The sequence below is a fragment of the Electrophorus electricus genome, chromosome 18 (genome assembly GCF_013358815.1).
Source record: "Electrophorus electricus isolate fEleEle1 chromosome 18, fEleEle1.pri, whole genome shotgun sequence".
Taxonomy (NCBI): domain Eukaryota; kingdom Metazoa; phylum Chordata; class Actinopteri; order Gymnotiformes; family Gymnotidae; genus Electrophorus; species Electrophorus electricus.
Window position 1 is genome coordinate 13,664,736 of NC_049552.1, and position 23,380 is coordinate 13,688,115.

The 23,380-nt window shown below is 39.3% G+C and overlaps 3 protein-coding genes and 1 long non-coding RNA gene across 4 annotated transcripts; 2 read left to right on the forward strand and 2 right to left on the reverse strand.

Moving 5' to 3' along the window:
- Window positions 1–88: 88 nt before the first annotated feature.
- On the reverse strand, window positions 89–4,485 carry LOC113589200. Its single transcript, XR_003411935.2, has 3 exons — window positions 4,331–4,485; window positions 375–410; window positions 89–267 (listed from the first exon to the last, which is right to left on the reverse strand). It is a non-coding gene; the product is annotated as an uncharacterized LOC113589200 (long non-coding RNA).
- A 780-nt stretch (window positions 4,486–5,265) lies between these two features.
- Window positions 5,266–7,374, forward strand: zp3f.1 (zona pellucida glycoprotein 3f, tandem duplicate 1). Its single transcript, XM_035536482.1, has 8 exons — window positions 5,266–5,279; window positions 5,794–5,866; window positions 5,965–6,062; window positions 6,260–6,351; window positions 6,558–6,738; window positions 6,806–6,911; window positions 6,980–7,068; window positions 7,269–7,374. The coding sequence occupies exons 1-8, from the start codon at window positions 5,266–5,268 to the stop codon at window positions 7,372–7,374; spliced, it is 759 nt and encodes a 252-aa protein (XP_035392375.1).
- A 1,622-nt stretch (window positions 7,375–8,996) lies between these two features.
- Window positions 8,997–15,892, forward strand: LOC113589203 (RING finger protein 212B). Its single transcript, XM_035536293.1, has 13 exons — window positions 8,997–9,270; window positions 9,583–9,684; window positions 9,788–9,840; window positions 10,692–10,766; window positions 11,497–11,603; window positions 13,284–13,344; window positions 13,804–13,832; window positions 13,980–14,023; window positions 14,216–14,240; window positions 14,340–14,397; window positions 14,522–14,582; window positions 15,001–15,031; window positions 15,112–15,892. The coding sequence occupies exons 1-13, from the start codon at window positions 9,267–9,269 to the stop codon at window positions 15,197–15,199; spliced, it is 738 nt and encodes a 245-aa protein (XP_035392186.1). The 5' UTR covers window positions 8,997–9,266; the 3' UTR covers window positions 15,200–15,892.
- Window positions 15,626–23,123, reverse strand: homeza (homeobox and leucine zipper encoding a). Its single transcript, XM_027028742.2, is given in 3 exon segments — window positions 15,626–17,681; window positions 17,684–19,422; window positions 23,034–23,123. Coding segments are annotated over 2 exon segments (2,007 nt in total). The 5' UTR covers window positions 19,394–19,422; window positions 23,034–23,123; the 3' UTR covers window positions 15,626–17,384.
- Window positions 23,124–23,380: the final 257 nt, after the last annotated feature.

The window sequence follows — 23,380 nt, forward strand, 5'->3', positions numbered from 1 at the left end:
AAATGCAGTGGCTGGAATGCAGTCATTTTTGTGATTAAGTTCATTTTCATGGCAAGGAATGATTTTGCAATTAATTGCATTTCACCTGATCACTCTTCACAATCTAGAGTTAATGCAAATTGCCACCAAAAAAAACCGAAGCAGCAAACTGTGAAAACCAAAATTTGCACTAGTCTCAAAGCACTTGGCCACGACTGTAGATTAGCCTTTGCTGTTGAGGTGACATCCCCTTCCTTTTTCTTCTTCCGTTTCCTTGATCCTTTCTACCTGTATAAAACAAGTTGCTTAATTTTAAAAACACATCATCTGCACACCCACTTCAATGTTCATATTTTGATAAAGTAGAGACAGCAGACAGGTAACTGCATTCTTACCATGTCTGTGGGCTCAATGTCAATCTCCTTCTTTGCCTGTGGGGGTGTACAAGAAACAAAACACTTTTTAACTATGATTTTGAATCATAGCGCCTAGATTTGGTGGAGATTCAACCATCAACAAACTCAACGCACAGACCATTTAGCCTACCATAGCCCTGAATGTGGACTACAACTTTAAAATTTACAAATGGAAATATCTGCTGTAATAAAGCAATTAGAGGATTCCATGTACATTTGTCTATGTTTTGGGGGGTGGTAAACCAGCTACGGAAGTCCTTTTTAAATGTAGGATTATAACAATCGTGAATTGGATTCGTAGGGACGGTTCGTTAACTAAACTGCAGTGTCAGTGGTGAATCAATACTGGAAATTGTTTGTAGTCTAGGTTTAGGTCTTGGTTTCAGTCTGACTCCAGAAAGCTGGCCCCTATAGTAGTACATATAAATCATTTTAACCATCATGTGTTAATTTCGTGTTAAACAATTTTGTGTTCCCGGTCAGAAATGACCATTCCCCTTAGACTCACCATAAAAACTGTAATAATACATATTATCACTACTTGTGTTAGATTTTTAATTAAGTTCTAGTGAATATTACAAGTTTTTAACTTCTATGCTATTAGTGGCCTGTGTGCCTCATTGATCTGAGTTTATACACTTGAAAGTAAGTTCTACATAATTTCTGGATTATTTTGAGTATAAGAAATAATCAGATAACATGCTAAACTGTTTATTACAGAGTACTTTGGGGCAACGTCATCAAGGACATTTGCTTTGATACCATTAAAATTTTTATACAAAAAGTAACACCTGTCATGTTCCCAGTCAAAAGTGACCATGAATATTTTAATTGTGTACAAAGAAAATTATCCCAAAACTGCACTTGACATTTTCACAATATTCCAAGATCAACGTCTTCATATATTAACGAACAACTAACAAGAACAATAACATGTTAACCAGTCTATCAGATGTGTTTTTGCCTGATAACAGAAAAAACAACAACTGTCAACCGATAACAAAATCAGGCTTCTAAATGTGGTGGAGTGCGTTGACTCAAACTTCAGTGGTGTTTTTTTCTCATGCACATGTTGGACAATATGCGCAGGTTGTTGCACGTCTCTTGCAAATATATGCATTGCATTTATGGCACGTTATGCTTATTTTGACATTTCTTGGTGCACACAGACTGCACCTCTTTCTCTTATCACCTCTCTTTCTTATAGCAAGTGATCTTGCTTCTTGCTCCTGGATCTTTGTTACCAATGCAGCTGAGGCTGGCGCTTGGGGAAGGTGTTGGCATAGTTGAATGTGGGGAGCTAGCATGGATTTCCCCAACTCCTCCAGAAACAGCCTCCTCTTGAAAAATTTCCCGCTTCCATCCTGGATTCACCTCCATCCACACCATGAATGTGTTGCAAGATAACATCTTAGATGTTGAAAAATAACACCATCGGCCAACGTGCTGTCCTCCTCTGACAAGAGTATGTGCCAGTAACCTGCAAAGGTGCACAAAGTGGATAAAATCATGAGTACATACAACTAATCTCATGTTTTGTATGATGCATCAAGGCATCACATCTAACGATCTAATCTAAAACATGTTTGCATATTCAAATGGATACAACTGTGTTGTTCACAATTTTTTCTACTCTGCAAAAACAAAGTCTTACTTTTATGGTGCAGTTCAAACAAACTGATGATGGAGAAGAAGTACATAAAAATCAAAATCAACACACCTTATCAAGGTTGTCGACTCTGCCTTTGTTCCTGTTGTAATCCAGGATGGTATTGGGTTTCTTGTCCTCCTTGGTGCTCACAGCTGCATCCCTGTGTAGAGGCGTCATCAGGAATACATTTTTCCTTTTCTTTGGACAGTAGGACAAGGGTGTGAGTATTGATGAAGGTAAATCTGGAGGAACAACCATCTCTGTCCTGTGTAGCAAGTAAGGCAGGAGGCAGCTCTGGTTTGTTTCTTCTGATCGTCCCAGTCATGGTCAATTTTTTTGGGAGCAGCTCCTCACTAAGAGCGTAGGAGGTGAAGAAATGATCACGTTATGCTGTGTCCCTTGAGACCTGCAGTCATCTCCAGAACCACACGCTTGGTTCTTTTCAGGTACACCGTCTGCAGGTTTCCCAGTATAGACCCCCATTTTCCAGGCATCACACGTTGCCCACATCTTTATACCATATTTAGATGGCTTGCTTGGTGTATACTGCTTGAAACAGCAGCTTCCCCTAAAAGCGACAAGACGCTCATCCACTGTGACGTTTGGATTTGAGTTATAGATGAGTGGTAGATGCTCCACCCACTTGTCCCAAGCTTCTCTGATCGCTGCCAGTTTGTCTTGTTGACGACCGCCTGGGCTTGTATCCCGGTTGTCAAAGCTAATCACCCGTGACGTGGAATTTTTGGAGTGACATGGTGGCCTGAAAAATTGTCCGACCAGACTCTGCATCCCATAAACTGCTGGTAGATTCGTTTCTGGATCTGTACACACCAGTCAAAATCAAAAGACCCATATATGCGTTGATGTCTGTCTTGGTTAGCAACTTCCAACTGTCTCTGTAAATTTGTTTCCCCTCCAGGTTGGTCATGTTCACCACAGTGGTTACAATGGACTCAGTCAGGAACAGATCAAAGCAGGATTTGATGTCATCAGTCTGGGATACGGCATATTTCGCAGGTCCTGGGGTCGTCCTGATGACATTTTCAGCTGAAAGCCTACCTTGATTCTCAGGTGGGGATGAAGACCAGGATAAATTCCCATTCTTTGACTTGAACGTGACGGCAACCTCAGCATGGCCGTCCTCTCCATCACTGAATTCCTCCTCATCAGTTATTTCTTGGGCTGGATTATATTCCATTGTCTTCTGACACTTCCTCCTTAAATCCATCTTCACTGCCATTTTCCTGGCCTCTCCCCTGTTCTTCACTGTGGTGACCATCAAATATGTAATCAAGAACCTCTCTTGCGGTACATCGACCTGCCATGGTGCTGCCACACAATGAACTGTAAGCAAAGCCTCAAAAAGTATATATACCTAAACTAAGGGAAAAGTTCAATGTTATTGAAAATCTTGCAATTTTCTGTAAGAACTCTCAACACAGGTTTTATGCCCATGGTAGAGAGACTCTATTGGGCAAAGGTTCCCGCAGTGGTTGCCAGGGGACCCAAGGTGGGTGGGAGTGTGTCCATCTGACAAATGAGGATGTACCTGACGTTTTTTTACACTAAGTGTTGTCTCCCCCATTCATTTCTAATGAACGGACAAAAATGACCGGGAACATTAAAGAGTGTATAAAAGTTGAATAAATCTCACAGAATCGTATGCAAATCAATACAATTTATTTTGTGTGTTGAAATCCTCTTTGTGGACAAAGTCATGGAATCTTAGGTCAATCCGAAAAAATGAACTGCAATTTTCAGAAATAAAAAACTTTTAAATCGGTCAAATTTGACCTAAACACAACATAAGGGTTCAATAGAGCGATATTATAGGCAATGGCTATGTTTTCACTGCATCTTCGATTAAGTTGGAATGAAAATAAAAGATGAGAACCAACGTTATTTTATTCCTTTTTTTTCGCAAACCTACAGCTAGCAAAGCAGCAACAAAAAGCAGCAGGGTTAGTCAGCTGTTATACTATTCCCAACTCGGGACTGAACGTTAGCGTTCAACATATTATTTAAACTTGTAGCTAGCTAGTTCTTCCTTCTAATTAGCCTAGCTGGCGTTAACTGCTGCTGTGGCTTATTCCGTCATCTCTTCACCCTTATAGAGGTGTGAAGGTTTTTCCTGCTCTAAATTCAAAAGATAAAAACAAGTCTGCAGTAGTGAACCGGCCTATTTAACGCTAGCCAGCTTACTGAATACGAAGCCGAATACCGCCGACAAGCTAGCGCGCTAACCGCTAGCTCTCGTGGGCATATTTGAAAAAGGCTCGCTTACCCTCGTGCACGCGGCTCGGAGCAAAAACAAACCGTTGCCTGGATACTACCGCCGTCCCCTGAAGCATTGCGCTAGTCAGTGGCGACGTACCCGGCATTAAAGTAAAGCCCAGACGCTGTGGCTGTTTTCAAATGAACATAAATAACCAAACTCGCTTTTCAAGATGTAGGACTTCTTCGCCTGTTACTGTAGCGATAAAAATGCCATATCGCCACCAACCGCTTAGTGGATTAAATTTACTTCGCTAAATTTACAGTATCCAGTCCAGTCACGTTTTTCCCTTATGCCGAACTGATAAATTTAAGTGGGCATCTGCCGATAGTCAATCTGTTGTTAAATGTAATAAAAACAATGATATGCAGTAAAGCCATTTTTGCTTCTAAACTGGTTCAGGAAGGACTCGACAACTTGCTGCCAAATTCAATCAAGTCAGAGAACTTCAAGGGCGTAGAATAAAATAGCAGTAGTGACCATCCCCAGTTCATTAACAATGATCCCAGGGAATGAGACTTATTTTCTGTATATCCTCCATACATTAATTGTAGAAGTTAGGCCCTGGGGCTACTGCATGATCTGCACTCTGTACTTAAATGTGTCCGTGTTGGTATTCTGGTTGTCAAATGCATGGACCTTTCTTCCCCCCCTCAGTTAAGCCCTGCGGGAGTCTTAGAAAATGCTCCAGAAAATAAATATTAAGTGTAAGGCAGTTTTGAGCTCAAGCTAAATAATCAAAGCAAGTTTTCCTGCAGTCCTTCAAGAATTCAACTGGGAAACACCTGACAAACATGGATTTGTTCAAGTACTTAATAACCAAAAGTAAACCTTATCTATGAACACTTAAACATTCCTTATTATAACCATACCTTAGGAGCATATTTTACAATCACAAACTCTAAGAAGCATCGTGTGCATAAAGTAATTTGCATTATCGCACCATGGACACACCTGAGTAAGTGTTACCTTGCTGTCACAGAACAAAAACATCGACCCATGCAGTGCTTGCAGCATATGAGACTTTAGACCTGAAGGTAGCCACAGCTGAATGCTATTAAGCCAATTAAATGTGTGCTTCTGTTCCACCTGTCAATCAGTTAGCACGCCGAACCTCCAAAAGTATAAAAACATCTGCCCAACATGCACCGCAATATGTTAAGATGGATTTCTTTTTTGGATGTGTATTGACAATAAGCTTATCTGCTTTTTTGTTGGTACATGGAGGTAATAGTGTTTTCCCTTTGTCTCAAAAGTTGAGACAGTATGTATTTTAGTGTAACTGAGTGCCCAGTGCAAACAATGTGTGACTTGGTGTGCATGGCAATTGTCCTTAGTACACTGAATTTAAGTTTTTCTTCTTCAGAAGTCACAGTGGATTGTGGCACAAATTCTATGTCCATACGATGGGCTGAGTCACCATCACTGACTGATCTTTCACTGCTCCGTCTGGGTGACTGTTCTCCCACTAGTGTAACAGTGAATCCTGGCGGTTCAGAAGCTATATTTCATATAGGCTTTGATGCCTGCAGTTTTAGGAGACTGGTGAGCTGCATAAATGAGCACAGAATTGGTATATGTGATTGATGCTGATCATATTAATGTCTCCTTATTTGTCATGTGCTTCTGTGTCCCTGGCATAGGTGACTGAAGATGATGTTGTATTTGAAAATGAACTGACTTCATTGGCTTCCTCTAAAGTTTCTTCTGTCTTGTCTCCTGTTGTCTGTGTATATGAAAAGTGAGGATACCTATATTTTTATATATATATATATATATATATATATGTGTGTGTGTGTGTGTGTGTGTGTGTGTGTGTGTGTATGTATGTCTCGTTTTAATTCAGTTAAAGCTGTTTTGATATTTACTGCAGATATTATAACTGCTAAGTTGGCTGTGAGGAGCGATCTCATAAATCCTTGCTTCCTGCCGTTCCAGGCCTGCAGACTGGAGTCCACCCCTATATGACCCAGTGATTTTCCATACTAATGGACAAGGGAACCTGCTCTTCCATTTGAACCTTATGAATGGTAGGCCTACAGTTTTTCCAGTGCCATTAGTGTGTGCAGAATCAGAGTGAACACTTCCTTCAACTTTGACCATTTTTAAATTGGCTTTTTTTTATGGAACTTTAGTTAATCTTCACTTTTAAAATATTTTTGGCTGCTTAATTAACCTCAATACCAGCTGATGCATTTCGCAATGTATGTCTAACTTGCATTTTAATGTAAACTAGATGACTTTAGTGGTGTGGCACTATCCACTACCTTCTCGTTGGGCTCCTTCATCCCAATCGCTGCTACTGTTGATCAAGCTTCTCATCAGCCACTAATTCTTCTGCTGGAAGAGTGTGTGGCTTCCACCACACCAACGCTGGCACAAGATGGCCATATTCACCCTATAATTACGAATAACGGGTACGTACGTGTTTGTCTGATGCAATAAATTAAGTGCCTGTTGTGATGCAGTGTTTTTGCTTCTTAGATGTCTGATGGATAGCAAGAATACTAATTCAAGGTTCTTGCCCAGACGAAGCCTATCTGAAATCAGGCTGTATCTTCAAGCTTTCAAGTTTACTAATGCAGAGAAAGTAAGTATATAATATTAGGAGTTTTATCAGCTGAGAACTGAAGCTAACTCCTTGTGCTATCTGCTCAGGTTTATATTCACTGCAAACTTGTGGCTTGGGATCCTCATGTCATGGACAGTGGCAAGAAAGCATGTCAGTATGATGCACAGAAAGGAAGGCAAGTCTCTCTGTATGTATAAGATTCCTTTGTTCAGATTGGATTGACTTTTTAAAATGGAAAGGCAAATTTCACTTCTAGAACAATGAGCTATTGTCTAGGCAGCCTTGACTAACTGCCTGGTTCAGTGTTTCCTTTGGATCTTTTTTTTTTTTTTTTTTTTTTTAATGAATGACTGTTGCCTTCCCATATTTCTATAGATGGGTATTACTTGATGATCCTAGGAAGAGTGCTCTGTGTACTTGCTGTGAGACTCGCTGTCAAGCAAGGAGGCAAAGGGGAATTGGAAAGGGTCAGTATTTTTAGAAACGGCATGCGGCATATCTTCTCTGGAAGCCAATGGACACTGAAATATGTGATATCTTCAGATTTGGTTCAACCTGTTGTGCTTGGGCCACTTGCCATCAAGAACTGAGTGGAGCATAGATGGTCGAAAGGACAAGGTTGGTTTAATTTGCATGTCACTTGTTTGAAAATTTGTTTTAAATTCTAATTTGGTTCATCTGCTTTCAAGGATTGGTTATGCCAAGCCACTGGCCGTTGTTCAAGGAGGCCTGGGAGTGGAGGTTTACTGGTGATCTCTCCAATGCAAGAGGCATTTCTCATCTTTACATCCTGAGACCTCATTTGAGGTCAAATGCAGGGTTGTTTAAATGACATGGCCTAAAATAAAGTTAATGTTTAACTCATTATTTGACAATAGTATAAGTACTCGGCTGAGGGTGGCCTTCCCTCCTACTCCCAATGTTGTTCCCCTTCTCTTTTGGTAGAGTTAATAACCTCACATGACTGACTGTCCTGTAATGAAATGGAGCAGTAGTTTTCCCAAAACTAAATGGATATAATTTAGGCTACACTATTTTTGAATAAGGCTTCCTTTTTAATTTGTGGTGCAATGTGAAGAGGATCAATGAAAGATCTCCAAGCATAAAGAGGCTGTGAGTAACTGGAAATACTTATTACAAAAAAATGGAGGGGGGTGAATTTAAAGCATAAGGGCTTGAGTTTCTTTAGTATGTTTTAATCTCATGGGGGTAGTTTAACAGTTGTTACTATTTGAATTGTGCTGTGAGGTCTGGGTCCTAACTTCCCATCATTCTTCTTAAAGGCTGTAGATATGATGGCAAAAGTGTAATCTATGATGACAACTGGGCCAACCAATTGAATTTAGATTAATTACTGGTACCTACACCATCCAGGATTGGGGGGGCTGGATTTGAATACTACTTCTCTAAACTAGTGTCTTTAATATGGTAAAAACAGTAGGACTCTACTTAAGATTGTGTGTACATATAAAATGCACTAATTGCACCCTTTGAAATATACATTGATGTAAACTTTTGCAAATGACATTTACTTTTCATTGTGGAGTATGAAAAGCCATGTTGTATTAATTTTGGGTTGAGGGTCTATTTAGGTGGGCCATCTCTTGCCATGTGTGACGTGGTGGGTTTACATTGACCATATACCTCCCACTACAGATGCCACTCGGGTTCTTTCACAAATTCTCAGCACTGCCTTTTTGTCCTTGGGTTTTAATAGTTGACTGTGCAATGATTTGATAATCTGAACCACTTCATACTTAACGGCAGACCTCACTCATGCTCTGTGAATGTAATGCACTATTATGTTTGCTCAATCCCAGCAGCACTCTTTCCCCAAGGGCTAAATGAGAGAGTGGTACATCAGCTCATTAGAAGGAAAGTGCTGCTAAGTAAAAAATGGTGTCTTTTTTTTTTTTTTTTTTTTTTAAATATATAAAGGCTACTAGACCAGAATGTAATGCTATATCAAGTGTCAGTACAGCAGTCGTGCCCTAGCTCTAAGAGAGCCAAGCTACTGTCTACATGCCACAGATTACTTCTAACTAGTTATGTAGGGCGTTGGTACCATGCCTGCTATATTAAAGGGTTGGGTTTGTTTACTGAAGGACAATAGTGACCGACGGAGAGGCCTACATCTAAGTACCACCGCCAAAAACTTATTCGTTTGAGAGTTGTTTTTTTTTGTTTTTGTTTAAGATGTCAAACGCCAATCTGTATTCCTGCAAACTGCCAGTTGGCATCGAGTATTTTTATTTTGTTTTCCCCCGTGGTTTTGCCAGATGGTGCATTACGCTAAACTAAGAGTGCGAACGTAACGGTTAAATGCGCTCTCGCACGCAGCTCAGGGAAATCGGCGATTAAAATCGTTTTCCGATGAGTTAGGTAGCGGTTAGCAATGTATTTAGGTAGTGTTGTTACTGTTATATTTATTCTTAGCCTTTTAACTTGCAAGCTTATAATTTTGCCAAAATAGCTTGTGTACATACTAAAATTAGTTAATTTGGATAACCCATACAAATGGCTAGATACCCAATAGCAACCAAGGTTAGCAAGTTGGCTAAAATAACCCAGGTTAATTAGCGTTAACTTGGCTGATAGTTTTCAGGGGCAAGCTTCTTTTTTTTCACGCGTCACCTTTTACGCCTTAAAAAAACAGTTATATTTGTATTATATATCTTTCCCTAAACAGCCATGGATTGGTTTCACTGTAACAACTGTTTCTTGAGACAAGGGAAAAACTTTGTAGTGTCGAACTGTGGCCATGTATTTTGCGAGAGTTGCGTCAAGCCAGGTAAACACGAGCTAGCTGACTAGCTTGTAACTCCACATTTAGCACACATGCGTTTTTATGTGACCGATTTGTTTTCTAAGTGAGTTCACGTTTCTCTCTGTAGGTAGCTGCTCTGTGTGTCGAGCCACCTGCAACCATTTGCCGCTTTCTCACCAGGTAGCCTGTTGGGGGCCCCTTTCAGCAGTTAATACTTTGAGGCACTGCATGCATTTTAATCGTAGGCAAAACTATACAAGAGGCTGGAACGCAAACCATGAAGTTGAGTTAGGGTTTCAAACTTGCTGAACTGTTATTTTAACGTTTGGCTCATATGAGATATGGTTTAGCCTACACCGTGACGCTTGCTATCATACTGCATAACACACACTTCTCACTGTGAGCTCCATGGTGGCCTCCTCTTGTTGGATGGTAAAATAACAAACGTTAAAATATATTAACAACTCGGTATATGTGCCTGCGTTTTTCCCCGCATAGTTTAATCTAAAACATTTGTTTTCCTTCGAACAATTCAAATACTGAAAAATATTTTAAATATATATATATATATATATATATATATAGCCCACACTGTTCTGTTTTGATCATGGGCCTAGATTGGATGATATAGCAAGAGTGTTTAATTTTGTACAGTTCCTAGGTAGAAACTGCTGGATGTTGTCAGCAGGTTACGCGATGAACATAGGAGCGGCTTGCTTGTGTCGTGTCGCTGTTCATTTCAGAATAATTGCAGAATGATTGTGATGTGGTCACATTGATTTAAAGCATCATGAGACAATCTGTCAGTCATGCAGTGTCCTATTCTCGAGAATAGTAATAGGTTAATATATCTTTATCTGTATTTGTAATGTAATGGTATCCTTCAAGACTGGCCATGTCCACCTTTTGTATTGAAAATCGTTAATTTTCTGAGGGAAAAAAATGTACCAGCTGAAAGTTATATCCCCTTTAAAGTCCCCCCCCCCCACCCCCCCCCCCCCCCCCTGCTGTATCTTTTGTTCTCTGTGAAGATGAAACCCCAGGAGCGGATGTTCTTCACAGACCCAGTGAACCTCATTCACAGTCGTCTGGAGCACATCACACAGGTCGCAGTTTCAGAATTTTGGTGCACTACTTCTTAGTAAACTGCATGCAATATTTTGGAAATATAATAGTTATTGCACTTAAATGGAATATAGACAATACCAATATATAAAGCTTCTTAGTGCTTTCAAAGTTTTCTTTCGGATTTTACTGTTTTGTTGCATGATTCATCAGGACACCAATTTGATCTCATTAGATAGTGCAGCACATTTGGTGAACATAAATAAATCACCAAAATATATTAATTGATTTACAAAGCGGCTACTGACAGTATTTTAAAATGTCCCATGCAGTATAGAATGGCATAATTTGGTGTCTGGCAGGGCATCATTTTTCCTTGAAAATGATATGGATGACAACTTCATCCTGCTCTTAATGACTTTGTGCCTTGGACTGAATTCCCAAATTGCTGATCACGAAAAAAAAGAAAATTGCCCAAATCTCCTTGAGAGTGGTATTTTTGTTTAAAATGTTCAACAATGTCCAGTTATATAATGACTATACATTCCTTTAAAGTAGTGGATACAATGTGGATAAAATAGCTGGAATATAATGGCGTGTGCAAACATATCTACAAAAAGAGGGAGAAGTTTGAGATGTTTTGTTAGGCAGCCTGTACATTAATGCCGTGAGACTGCTGAACGTTGTATTGAGTGTTTGGTTGTGTGTGTGTGTGTGTATGACACTATTAGGCTGGGTTCATTTTGATGCCGTAATTAAATTGAATTTCAGATTGCGTTGTTCCAGAATAAGCAGAAAGAGAGGGTCATGGCATACCACAAACACTCACGTATGGAAACGGAAAGAAGGCTGGAGGAAGTCCGTGATCAGTTGTCCAGGTGCAGTAACATATTCTTTATCGCAAGGACAACTGTCGATTGGGTGAAGTAGATTTTAAAATGGTGATGTGAGAACAAGCTAAGGCAAGTCAAAAAAAATGCACAGAAGAAATATAGATCTATGAAGGTTCTTGCCATAGTTTATGCTTTTTTTTGGTCTCTAAAAAAGTGAAACAGCTTTCATCAAAACATTAGACATTAGAGGCAGTGCTGAACATGCAAATGTTCAATAACCCTACTTAATAGTAAATTGGAAATCACATTACTTGTGACAATTGTTTAATGATTATAGTACAGTATATGTCGTAGTATGTTTTTAATAATATAATACAGTATATTTTCATAAAGAACATGAAATATCCTAACCTCAAATTTGACTCGAAAACGTGCATTATGACTCCCATATCACTAGCCGGAACTTGGTAAGAATAAACTAGGTGGAGAGCAATTTGCACATTCTAAGCATTATGCTTGTGCTTTGAGTTGTTAGTGTTAAGGTCATAGGTTTGGTGGCTATGCAGCATGTGAGCACAGTTCTGGGAGGTCCCCAGCAGCCATGTGATTCAGGACTAGGGCTTCATATAGACAGCATGCCGAGTTATTTTGCTAGTTCTGTTGAATGTGTTATGAGCATGGCTATGCTTTGATACCTCAGTTCACGGTCTGAACAATTTACATTTCTGTGATCTTTGCCTAAGATTCAGACATGTCAGACTTATTTTAAGTTTATCCACATAAAAATAGGACCCAGTGAAAAGAAATATTTGGGTTATTTGGGTTTACTGTTCATAACAAAGGCTACAGAAACACCTGCTAAAGTAATGCATTTAATCCTAGGGTGTTATCCTTGCAAGGCAAATAAAAGTACCTTATGAGCATGTATTATCGGTCAGTATAGAGTTATAAGGAAACAGCAAAAATAAGATGAACAATAAGCAAAATCTTATAATCTTATGTTGGCAGTGGGTGGATCGAGGCTGTATCAGTATTGTACACATTGACATGCTTTTTTTTTACAGCATGTACACAGTATGGTGTGACCAAGATAATCTTTTAATATTTTTTTATACAAGTAAATATATTCTGGAAACATTTACTAAAGCCAAAAACAAAATTCAAAAGGAAGTATTGAGAGAATTAATATTTTATTTTTTTAAAAATTGGACAGCAGTAACAGCTAAGGGTGTCCATTTCAGTGTTGCTGATTCTGTCCCTAAAAATATTTAATATGAGATCGGTAACTACTACTGCACATGTTGTGTGATCTCCAAGGTCCCCTTTTATGGTGCATGGGGTATTTAAAGTGTATGTAATTGGCTGGTTTAAAGTGAGCTTGGAGGGGGGTAGGTCTGGGATGTCAGATCTCACTGTTGAGCCTTCCGGAGGTGTTGTGGGCTTAATTCAGTGAAACACTGATCAAGGGAAGTGCCAAACTGATGATTTATGAACAGCTTTATGATGATGATGATGATGACCTTGCAATGTTCTGGTTTTAAGTATGAAATTACTGGGCTGGGCTCTATGTGAATGTCTAATGGTTTGGGACACGATATTTGACATCCTGCGTATAATTACATTTATGAAAGAGAAAATTGCTCTAGGTAATGTTTCCCTTTAAAATACCATTCCCTTCTAGTTTGTTCTTTTGCATTCATTTTCTGTGCTTGTCTTTCTGTTTAGGCAGGTTTTAGAACTGAAGAAGGAGAACACTGAACTCAAGAAGCCACTTTCCCAGAGGAGGGTAAGACAGTTCTCTGTGGGTGTGTGTCTGTATGTATGCTGTAAGCTAAAATGCTTGATCAGTAAAGTGGAAATTACTTTGCTTTTTATGCTAGTAGTTGTGGTTGAGCACTTCTTAACATGAAATAACCTACAAGATTTTTTAACCGGGTCTGCCAGTCCTTTCTGCACTCGTTTTCAGAATGCTGTTTTACAGTCTGCTGACTGTCTAAGTCTTTTGGATAATTCACTTAGATTAAACCTACGAGTGGTGGTTTTAATTTACTTTACTTTCAGTAAAGTAGGGATTGTATCCAAACAAATAATTTCATAACCCTAATTTATGTACAATCAAGCATGCATACTATTTGCCAAAATGGAAGCAACTAGAGCTTTGTTATTATTTAAAGAACACTAGCGGTGGTATGGGGGTGTATTCCTCTAATATCTGTGTTACTTTTCTCTCTCTGCACCTCTGTAGCCATCACCTGGGAAATGTAATGCCAATAGGTAATTCTTATTGTATATGCATACAGTGTTGCAGTATACTCCCAGTATATATTAACATCACTTGTATAATTATATAGTGTGCCTAACATTTATGCTGTTAAGAACACATGCAACAGAATATTTCTTTGGTTATTTGGTAATGTGTAGCGCGATTCCAAGGATGACTCTGCCAGTGGCTGTCACATCACCAGGTACTTAGAGGCACAAAGGTCTGATGTGCATTGCTTTGGCCAAAGAAATGTAAGGAGAAATGGCATTGATGGGTGAAACAGCATTAATATTTAGGACAAAGAGAATTGATGGGAGAAACGGCATTGAAATGGCATTAATGTTTAGGAGAAACGGCATTACTTTGTGTTATTAGCTCTCTTTTCCTTTCCCAGTCACTCCTCGCTCCAGGGCTGTAAGGTACATTAAATAGATAAAATCCAAACCATATTTCAATTACCTAAACTATCTTAAGTGCTAAATGTGAAATTAAATAAGTCATTGTTTTACTTTTGCTAGTCTTTCATACTCTGCTGATACTATGGAGAGGTTTCGACAATCCCGATCCAGCTTGATGGTGAGCTTTTCTTCTTTTACAAAATGCTTTCAACCTATATAACTGTTTATTTTTAATCAGATCAGCTGTGCTGCTCTACAGATGTTTTTTCTCTCATTTATCCCTTGAACTTTTCATGTGATAGACTCCACCAGGTTCAGCCACCCCAGTGTCATCCGCAGGGTCGTTGCACGAACATGGATTTAGTGAGTAATTTCAGTGCAACAGTGTTTCCTCCGTGGCATAATGATAAATATCCTAATATTTCACTTGGTTGTCATGCAGCAGATACATGGAGACTTCTGATGTGATCTTTTAAAATTACTTTACAGTATTTCAATGTTTTTAAATATTTTCTTTGTCTCCAATAAACTAAATGCCTTTTTTTCTACAGTGATATCCTAGGAGTTGTTTGATAATTTAATTGGGTTTTTCTACTTATGCCAGCCTTCTATTGCTTTTGTTGCGTTAGGTTCTTGCCTCTCAAAAACATATCCTAACAACTAAATGAGAAACTGTTCAGCAGATCTCATGTCAGTTGTAAATCTATTTTTTCTTTGAAGTATATACTTATGGATTTGCCCTAACCTGAAAACAATAAAAATGTACTCTTCTCATTTTAAGGGACACCCAGCTCTGTTAACACACCCCTGAGGTAAGTTAAATGTTACTAAGAAAAATAAATGAGCAAATAAAAGTTTTATATGACTTTTCTTCCCATGTGCTTTGCCTTAGGTCAGACCACATAACCCCAAACATTTTCCAGTTCCAGCTTCTGCCTGGGAGAATGCTTCACTCGCCCCAGCCATGGAATGTGCAGTAGTTAAATATCTAAGACATGTAATAACGGTGACTGGCAGTAGTACCCACAGCTATGGATGACATGACCATTAGCAAAACAATCACATTTATGGTACCTCTTGTTTTCTTTTCTTGGGAAATTGCATAATTAGATAGTGGTTGCTTAGTCAAGTTTGGTTTCTGGAGGTGATTCTGAAACTGAGCTAGGTGTTTAGGCTCAGTAACTCTGAGAGACCTGAATGATATCTGGAACATTTTTGACCTGTGGGCTTTTTGTTACTAGTCTTTTTTCAGTTTTTATCAGTCTTTTCAGCTACTAGTTTGGTAATATCCTTGAGTTTGTTATATTGAACAGTTTCTGTTGACTCAGGAGTTCTGCATGAGTCTGGTTTCACCTTTCTTTTAATCACCCCACATTAACTATTTGAATTCCACAAAAATGCAGTTATTTTCATTACAGTTCACTTTATTTGAGATATTTATGTATTCAGTTTATTTCTTACACAAAAAGCAAATACCTGCCTTTCCATTTTAAGACAGACAAGAACTACTATAAAAATTTGTGGACAACTCCTTTCAATTAACTAGTCCTGGGTAGGATGTCTTCTAATTTAATTCATTATAAAGTCAATTACAAAGTTGTTTTCTCCAGTTTGTTACAAAATATATCTAAACATACAAAAGGTAAAGTATCAGAGTGTACATTTAACCTCCAGTTATTGCAGTTTGACTTATTGGGACTGTGGTAATTCTCAATGTGTATGTTGTAGATTACTGAAACAGCAATGGTTGCAAGGTTATGGCTACTCTTAAAGCAAAAGCTTTGAGAAAGGTAAACAAAGACCCATTAACTCCACACAGAAAATTCTGAAGCTTTGTCTGTGCTGAAAAATGCTGCTTTGCCAGTGCATATTGTGAATTAAGGAAGCACTAACTCCAGTGTATTGCATTACAGCCTGTATGTTATAGCATTTAAATACTGCACTAAAACAAAATGCCCACTTTGAGTTCTATTGACTTTAATGATATATATTATTGATTTGGGCATGTCAAGTTTATTTACCTACAAACAATAAGTTGAATATGAAACAAAAAGCCCCCCCCCCCCAACTCTGAGAACAAGATTCTATGTATTCTAAGGCACATTATAGGACAATACGGCTTTAAAAGTAAAAATATTAAATAACTGTGCATTTGAGTGTATAGTTAATTGTATATGAAATCATTATTCAAAATCATTATTTAAATAGGCTGTTAATGTGCAGTTAACCAGCATGCATCACCATAGCTCATGAATTTTACAAAACTCCATCAGTCTAAAGGTTTTATGCAGCCTGGATAAGCCAGAACATGATAAATGTTTACAAGCTACACAGGTGCACAGCCTGCATATGATTAAGCTCAAACATGAAACTTCCCACACCTAAGTTTTGTTTTTATTACTAATAAGAGGCTGAGTTTGTCCTGTAAGATTGTGTTTGAAAACACTAACCTCCCAAATTCCAAATTTCTCATTTGGGCCTCAATATTTTTTTGTCTGCTTTGGTAGAGGATTTTGGGGTTTCTTCCATTTTTCCCATATTTAGGGTTAGTTTCCAGTGTTCAGTGTTTGCATTACATCTGCCACACATTTATATACAACAAATACAATGAAGTGTGTCATGAAAATAACCATTTCAAAACTATTATTACACACTGGTGTTTCTGAAAGGGAATACTTTTAAACAGTTGTGAAAACTCCAGGTCCAATATTCAAGTGCAATAAATCAAGAAAGAACTTGATTTGCTTAGTCTGATTTAGTTTGTGAACGAATAGGTAATCACAGTGCTCATTAGGCCTTCTGTTCATGTCGCACAATATGGCCTTCATTATTACCTACCAGTCAACTACATAGCACTACTGTACTGTAAGGTTATGCACGCATTTCTAATAAGTTACTGCTGAAGCTAAATGACCAAAAAAAAAAAAGAAAGAACAATTAGCCAGTGTATTGAACACCCTGGCACAAAAGATATTTAGAAACAAATGGAGAGAAAACAAAATATAGAAATGGAAAAAAAAGCAAGAAAGGACAGGGAACTGCATTTAGCCAATCTAAAATAAAAGATTTTTCATCTACTCAGTCTTATTCCATAATCCCTGTACAGTACAGTGGGGAAAGTACAATAGAAACAACTGAAAAGCAAACACCCAAACACTTTCCATTTCAGTCTTCAGAACTATTAGGCAGCTCTGCTGACTCACTGTCCTTGGATGCAAACCAGTCCCGAACTTGCTGGTAACTCATCTTTGACTTTCGGCAGAGAACATCAAGGTCTTTCTCCTGCAATACGCCTGTCTGCTGATAATACAGCTCCAGAGGATGAATATCTAAGGAGTCCGACACTGACTTTGGGACGTGTGAGGCTGTGTTCAACTGAGACTTGCGTTTGCGGCTGCTGTCGTTCTTGAGGGTTCCACTGGAGCTGCTGGCGTCAGCTCCGCCACCTCCATTTTTGCTGTACTGCCTATCTCAGCAAGGATCTGGTCACGGACAGCACCACGCACCCAGCGTAAATGCCCGTTCTTCACAGCATACCGAGTATCCCCAAACCACTGGATGACATCCGCTCGGGGTAAGGATGTTAGTTCCACCAACTGTGTGTACTCCTCACTTCTTGGCCATGGGCATCGCAAAAAGTATTCTTTTAGTATGTCCAGTTGCTCCTTGGTTTTTCTCACTCGTCCAGAGGCAGTCAACGAAGTGGAAGATTGAGAGGGACTGGAGACTGCAGTACTTGACTTCGCGGTACGCACATATTTCTTTGAGGACTTGGAAATTAATATTTGAGACGACTGAGTAGAAACGTGTAAAGGGGTGAGGCAGAGCGGGGATGCAACAGACACCGATGGCTCCGAATGTGCAAGTGAGTCGTGGGACTTACTATCATGTTTGCTTCCCACTTCTGCATCGTCATGGTGAGAGTTACCCTCTTCTTTACACCCCTTTTCACAGCCTGTCTTTGTTTCACTTTCGTCAATCTCTCCTTCTCCGAATGCCTCAAGAGTGTTTGACAGAAAAATCTGAAAAAACTGTGAATTACTCGAGCCTCTTTTCTGCACTTTCTTGCTGCGAGCTCCTCCTTTTGCAGGGACGTTTGTTTGGTGCTTTTCAATGACCAGGGACAGAGGCTGTAGCTGCTCACCCTCAGATAAAGGTTGAAAATGAGACTCGTTCTTCTCTTCGTCAGCGGCAGGAGACATTAAGCCTGGCATCCCTCTACCATTCCTTAGCTGATAGCGACTGTCGCTGAACCATTTTCGGATTTCGTTACGACTCAGGCCAGTCTCCTCTTGCAGGCGTCTGAGTTCAGTCTCAGCAGGCCAGTTCTCTTGAAGGAAGCTCTTGCGCAAAGCTGTGAGCTGGGCTTTAGATTTTTTGTATCGTTTGTGCTTTTGTTGAGATCCAAAAGAAGACTTCAGGGAGCTAGGTGAGGCAGCGGATGGCGTCGTAGCTGGACTGTCCACAGGATGGCTGTAGTAATTAGAGTTCTGAGAAGGTGATTGGGGTGAAAGAGAATTTGTGAAAGGAGAAAGCTTTAATTCTGGGGGTTCATTTTTGTGCCTTTTGTGTGACAAATTGTGTACAGAATCCTCCATATGAACATTCTCCTCAAGCTCTTCGAGGTCATCCCATCCAGATCTCTTCCTTTTGTTGCTTTCTTCATGTACAAAGCCACTTGTATGCTCTGGGCCTGCTAGTTTACAGCGTGTTTCTTCAATGTCCTCAGAAGCCCAGCTGATTCCATACTTGATTCGCTGCACCATAAACCAGACCTTGACTTTATCAAGTGGAAGTGCACAGATATTAGCTAATGTGCTCACTTCTTGAGATGTTGGATAGGGGAAGACATTGAAGGCCTGTACCAGTTCAGGGATAGTGTCCAGCTCCTTTGTCTGATCAGATTGGGTCCATACAAGCTTTAATCCCTCTGACACCAGAGGAAGACACACCACCGAGTTATTGTTGGTGCTGAAGCTCATTGAACCACTTCCTCTTGAGCTGCCATTGGTCATTTTCACCTTGTGATTAGAGAGATTTGTAGGTATCTTTCCATTGGTGTTAACATAGTTTGGGGACTTAAGTTGGCGTGGATTGCTAAACTTTCCTTCTTTCTTTGACAGTGAACCTCCAGGAGAGGTAATCCTCATGTCATGGTCACTGGGCACTTCCATCAGGGTTGGCTATCGGCAGTTACTGTAAGCTGAAGAAGAAACAAAAAAATGGGTTTAGAAAAGAAATGTTTTGCTGACTTTACAGTCTTGCACATCTTAAAGTGCTTGAATAGTACAAAAACAAGGAATTGTGGTTTCTGTTCTCCATGGCAGTTTATAACTGAAAAAGTAGCACATTTGTTTAAAGCATTACCTTCTTGTGCACAATAGTCATTACTTCCATTGACTCTTGACTATTCATTCAGGAATTTTAAATTGTAGGCTAGGCTGGTAATTGTCACTGTTGTGTAACTAACTCTTCCCCATCCAATCACATACAAGAGGTGGGACATACTGCAGGGAGCCTTGAGTGCAGAGCAATTAAAACAGGATGCAAAAGACTGGTTTCCTGACAGTTTTGGTGTCACTTTCGATTGTATGTAACATTTTCATGTAAATGACGGCATTTTGCATGCAAATGATAAACTGCCCTTATTCATGACTTTTTATTCGCCTGCTTCAACAGTTGCTTCAGTCCATTATACTTAAATGTTCGTACAGATTATTTCAAGATGGATTCAGATATGTGTGATGTCTCACTAGGCTTAAATACATTACAACGAGGTAGTCTTATCCTCTCAAAATACAAGATCAATTAGAAAATTCCAAAATTCACCCTCCGTATGCCTATAACATCTCAAGATGCTTTTTTTATATATTAGAGATGCGTGATTAAATGGCGAGTTTCCATTTTTCAAAAATATTAGAACTGAACCATACTAGATTTTAAAAAACAATGAACCCATAATTCATAAAAATATCATAAACAATTATGCATTTGCCATAAGGTGTTATGCATATGCGGTTACCCGTTTCTGCAGAAAAAGTATCTGATTTGAATAAACTGCTTTCATCATCAAATGTAGACTGTCTGCGTATGGATCTCCTATAAACTTTTTTTCCAAGTGTATTGGTGTAGTGCTTCTTTCAACACTGTTCCTCAAGCATGCTAATAAAAATATAAGTCCAAACCTTTAATGAATAAACCCAAGATGACAGTAGCAAATAATCTCTCCTTTAGATGGTATGAGGAAGAACCCTGAAAGCTTCTAAAGGGGATTGCAGCCACTTCTTGATCAGAGTGGATACAGGCTTGATATTTACAGATAAAATTTACAAAGTAGGTTTAAATTAAAGCCACTCTGTCGGAGATCCATGGGGACTGTTTTGTTGGATGAAGGATATACAGGCAGTTACAGCACTACAGAATGAGTGTGGCATATTTTGAAGATAAAAAAGCAGATTTACCCTTAATTTAATAAAACAGAAAAAACTCTAAAAATTAAGATTTGTGTAATTGGCTATGTATAGATAGGGCAACAGCATCATCACCCAAATCTTCGTTTCACTTACCAAAATAACTGAAGCTGTTATTTAGTGGTTTTTGAAACTGCTTTTAAAAGGTGAAATAGTACCATTCATAAGCCTGACACAGTTACCAACACTTACTTATTTGGTGTAGGTAAATGTTTTTGTTTACCTACACAGTCACAGGTGAAACTAAGATCTGAGGATGAATAACACTGGAAGCCAGTATGCACAGTCATTCCCAAATACACCCCAAGATATTTTTAAAAAATGTTACAACTCCGGACAGTAAAATTAGACCTTGAGCTTTGTTTCTTTACCAAAAACCAAACAGCAGCATTTACAGAACTAGAAATGCTGCCATCAGATTAGCAAGCCAAATACAGTACTAGTCGGAGTATGAACCTAAGTAGAAATATAAATCTGCCAAAAACTGAGTATGAGCATAGAATGCAGGTATTTTAGAATTGTTTTCACACATATATAAACCTGTCATTAACCATTTAATATTCATTATATATGCATATAATTGTTTTTGTAGAATTAAACCCTTAAATCACAATGCAAGGAAACTATAACAAAGTGTGAAATGTGTTAGATCTGAAGTGTTTTAGATGTTCTGCCGGTCTATTACAATGGCACAAGTTCATTCTGTATTGTAAGGGAACAGTAAGTAAATGTAAACACTAGGAAAAGAATCCGAATAAAAAAACTAAAGGTTTGTAAACACACAACACATGAAGTGTGCAAGTAACTGAAATGGTGACCAAGACCATCAAACAACATTAATTACATCACCCACGTGAGGCAAACGAGGGTGGCAGGTCAAAGGTCACATGGGACTCGTCACAAGTTTAAGTCACAAGTCTGTGAAACAGTAACTCTTGTGTAATGTACGTATAGATGAGTTTTACTTCGTATTAACAGACCGCTCCAAAAAAAATCAGAGGGTTCAGCTGTCCTAACTGGAAAATCCATTGTGACCGGTGCTGAATAAGATTAACGGCGTTTGGGAATACAGTAAGAGCAGATAGAATAGGTGCGCGGATCTTGCATGCAGTTTACTGTAAAGAATGGAGGACTGGGCTCATTTCACTGGGGACTTTTACCATGTTCTCCTCTGAACCAGTAGCAGGCTACTTCGGAGCCATGCCGTATTAGCTACTCAGTTGGCTCGTCCTTCATTATTCTGTACGGCACCCCACAATATACCTCAAAGTTGTGCAAGTCCCTTCTGCAAATTGCTGTGAATGTTATTACTCTGGGAGATTGATAATATGGACCGTCGAGCAGCACCAGTAACATCCCTGTGACTCCTTAAAAGTCTCCACCACAAATAGCGCAGAGCCAAACAAAACACGGTGAAGCGTGAACTTATGACTTCACATGAAAACGTTAGGAAACGACAGACAGTAAGTTACAGCACATACACTTTTCATTTAGATACAGAAAATGGGATATTCTGAAAGCCAAACCAAAACAACAACAACAACAACTACTACTACTACTACAACAACAACAACAACAACAACAAAAGCCCGAAATTGGTCACTGACCTTAAAAACACGGCGAAGGAAATGACGCCATCGGTCCAGATAATAAGTATAGACAAATTGTTACAACCGATTTGATTTTCCAGGTTTACACACACGGTCCTAAGGCTGAATTATTACAGATCCCGCAGTGTCCCTGAGATCCACTTTCTTCGCTGGATGGACTGTTTTACGGTCTAGCGATTTCTGTTTACGATTTATATCTAGCTAAGCGGCTATCGGTAGCTAACTGTTTAGGGAAAAAAAGAAAACTTGTAACACAGAGTAAGAGCACATCACTTCACATGAAAAGAGGTGATCGTTTGGATAGTAGGTTTTTTGAAACCAAGCTGGTAATCGGTACATGTTGAGTGGGTCCACACTGGCCGTCCACAACAATGCCCTTACTTGCCCTTTTGTGGTGGATGAAGCACTGGGACTGCACAGGCGCACTCTTTAAGACACGCTTGAGTACCGAAAAAACATATACTTAACAAAAAAATAACCCCATTACTCAATGTAATGGTTCAATCATACGATCAACGAATTCAGCACTCTTCATCAGTCATTCTAGTATACTTTACAATAAAATAGCTAGTGGATAACCTCCCTTTAAGCGCCCAAGCGAGTCCAACACGTTTGTATCGGACACTTACATTCATGTGGAAAGATCGAAATTAAATCAGCCTGAAACTTCCTCTCAACACTACATTTACCGGGAAGAATTCCGCCAGGATAACTTAATATTCGGGTTTACCCACCACTTTAAATCCCCACAGCTCCCCGGGATCTTCGGCACTTGGTCTCACTGCGATCCGCTGGAGCTTTTGTTCTGGAAAGCCCGAAGTGTTTTTCCGCTGTCCGGCCAATTCGAGGAGAGGCGGAGATCAGGACAGGAAACGGAGCGATCCTCCTATGTCCTCCAGCGACAGGGTCGAGGGTGTGCCCGACCGATCCTCCTATCTTCTAGAGCGACAGGGACCGATCCTCCTATTATTCAATTAAAAACTGAAGATTTAAACGGATATTGTCATCCCCATCAGGACGTCCAAGGCAACCTTTAAGTAGGATAGCCTACAACCGTGAAGCCGTTAAACTACCCGCATCT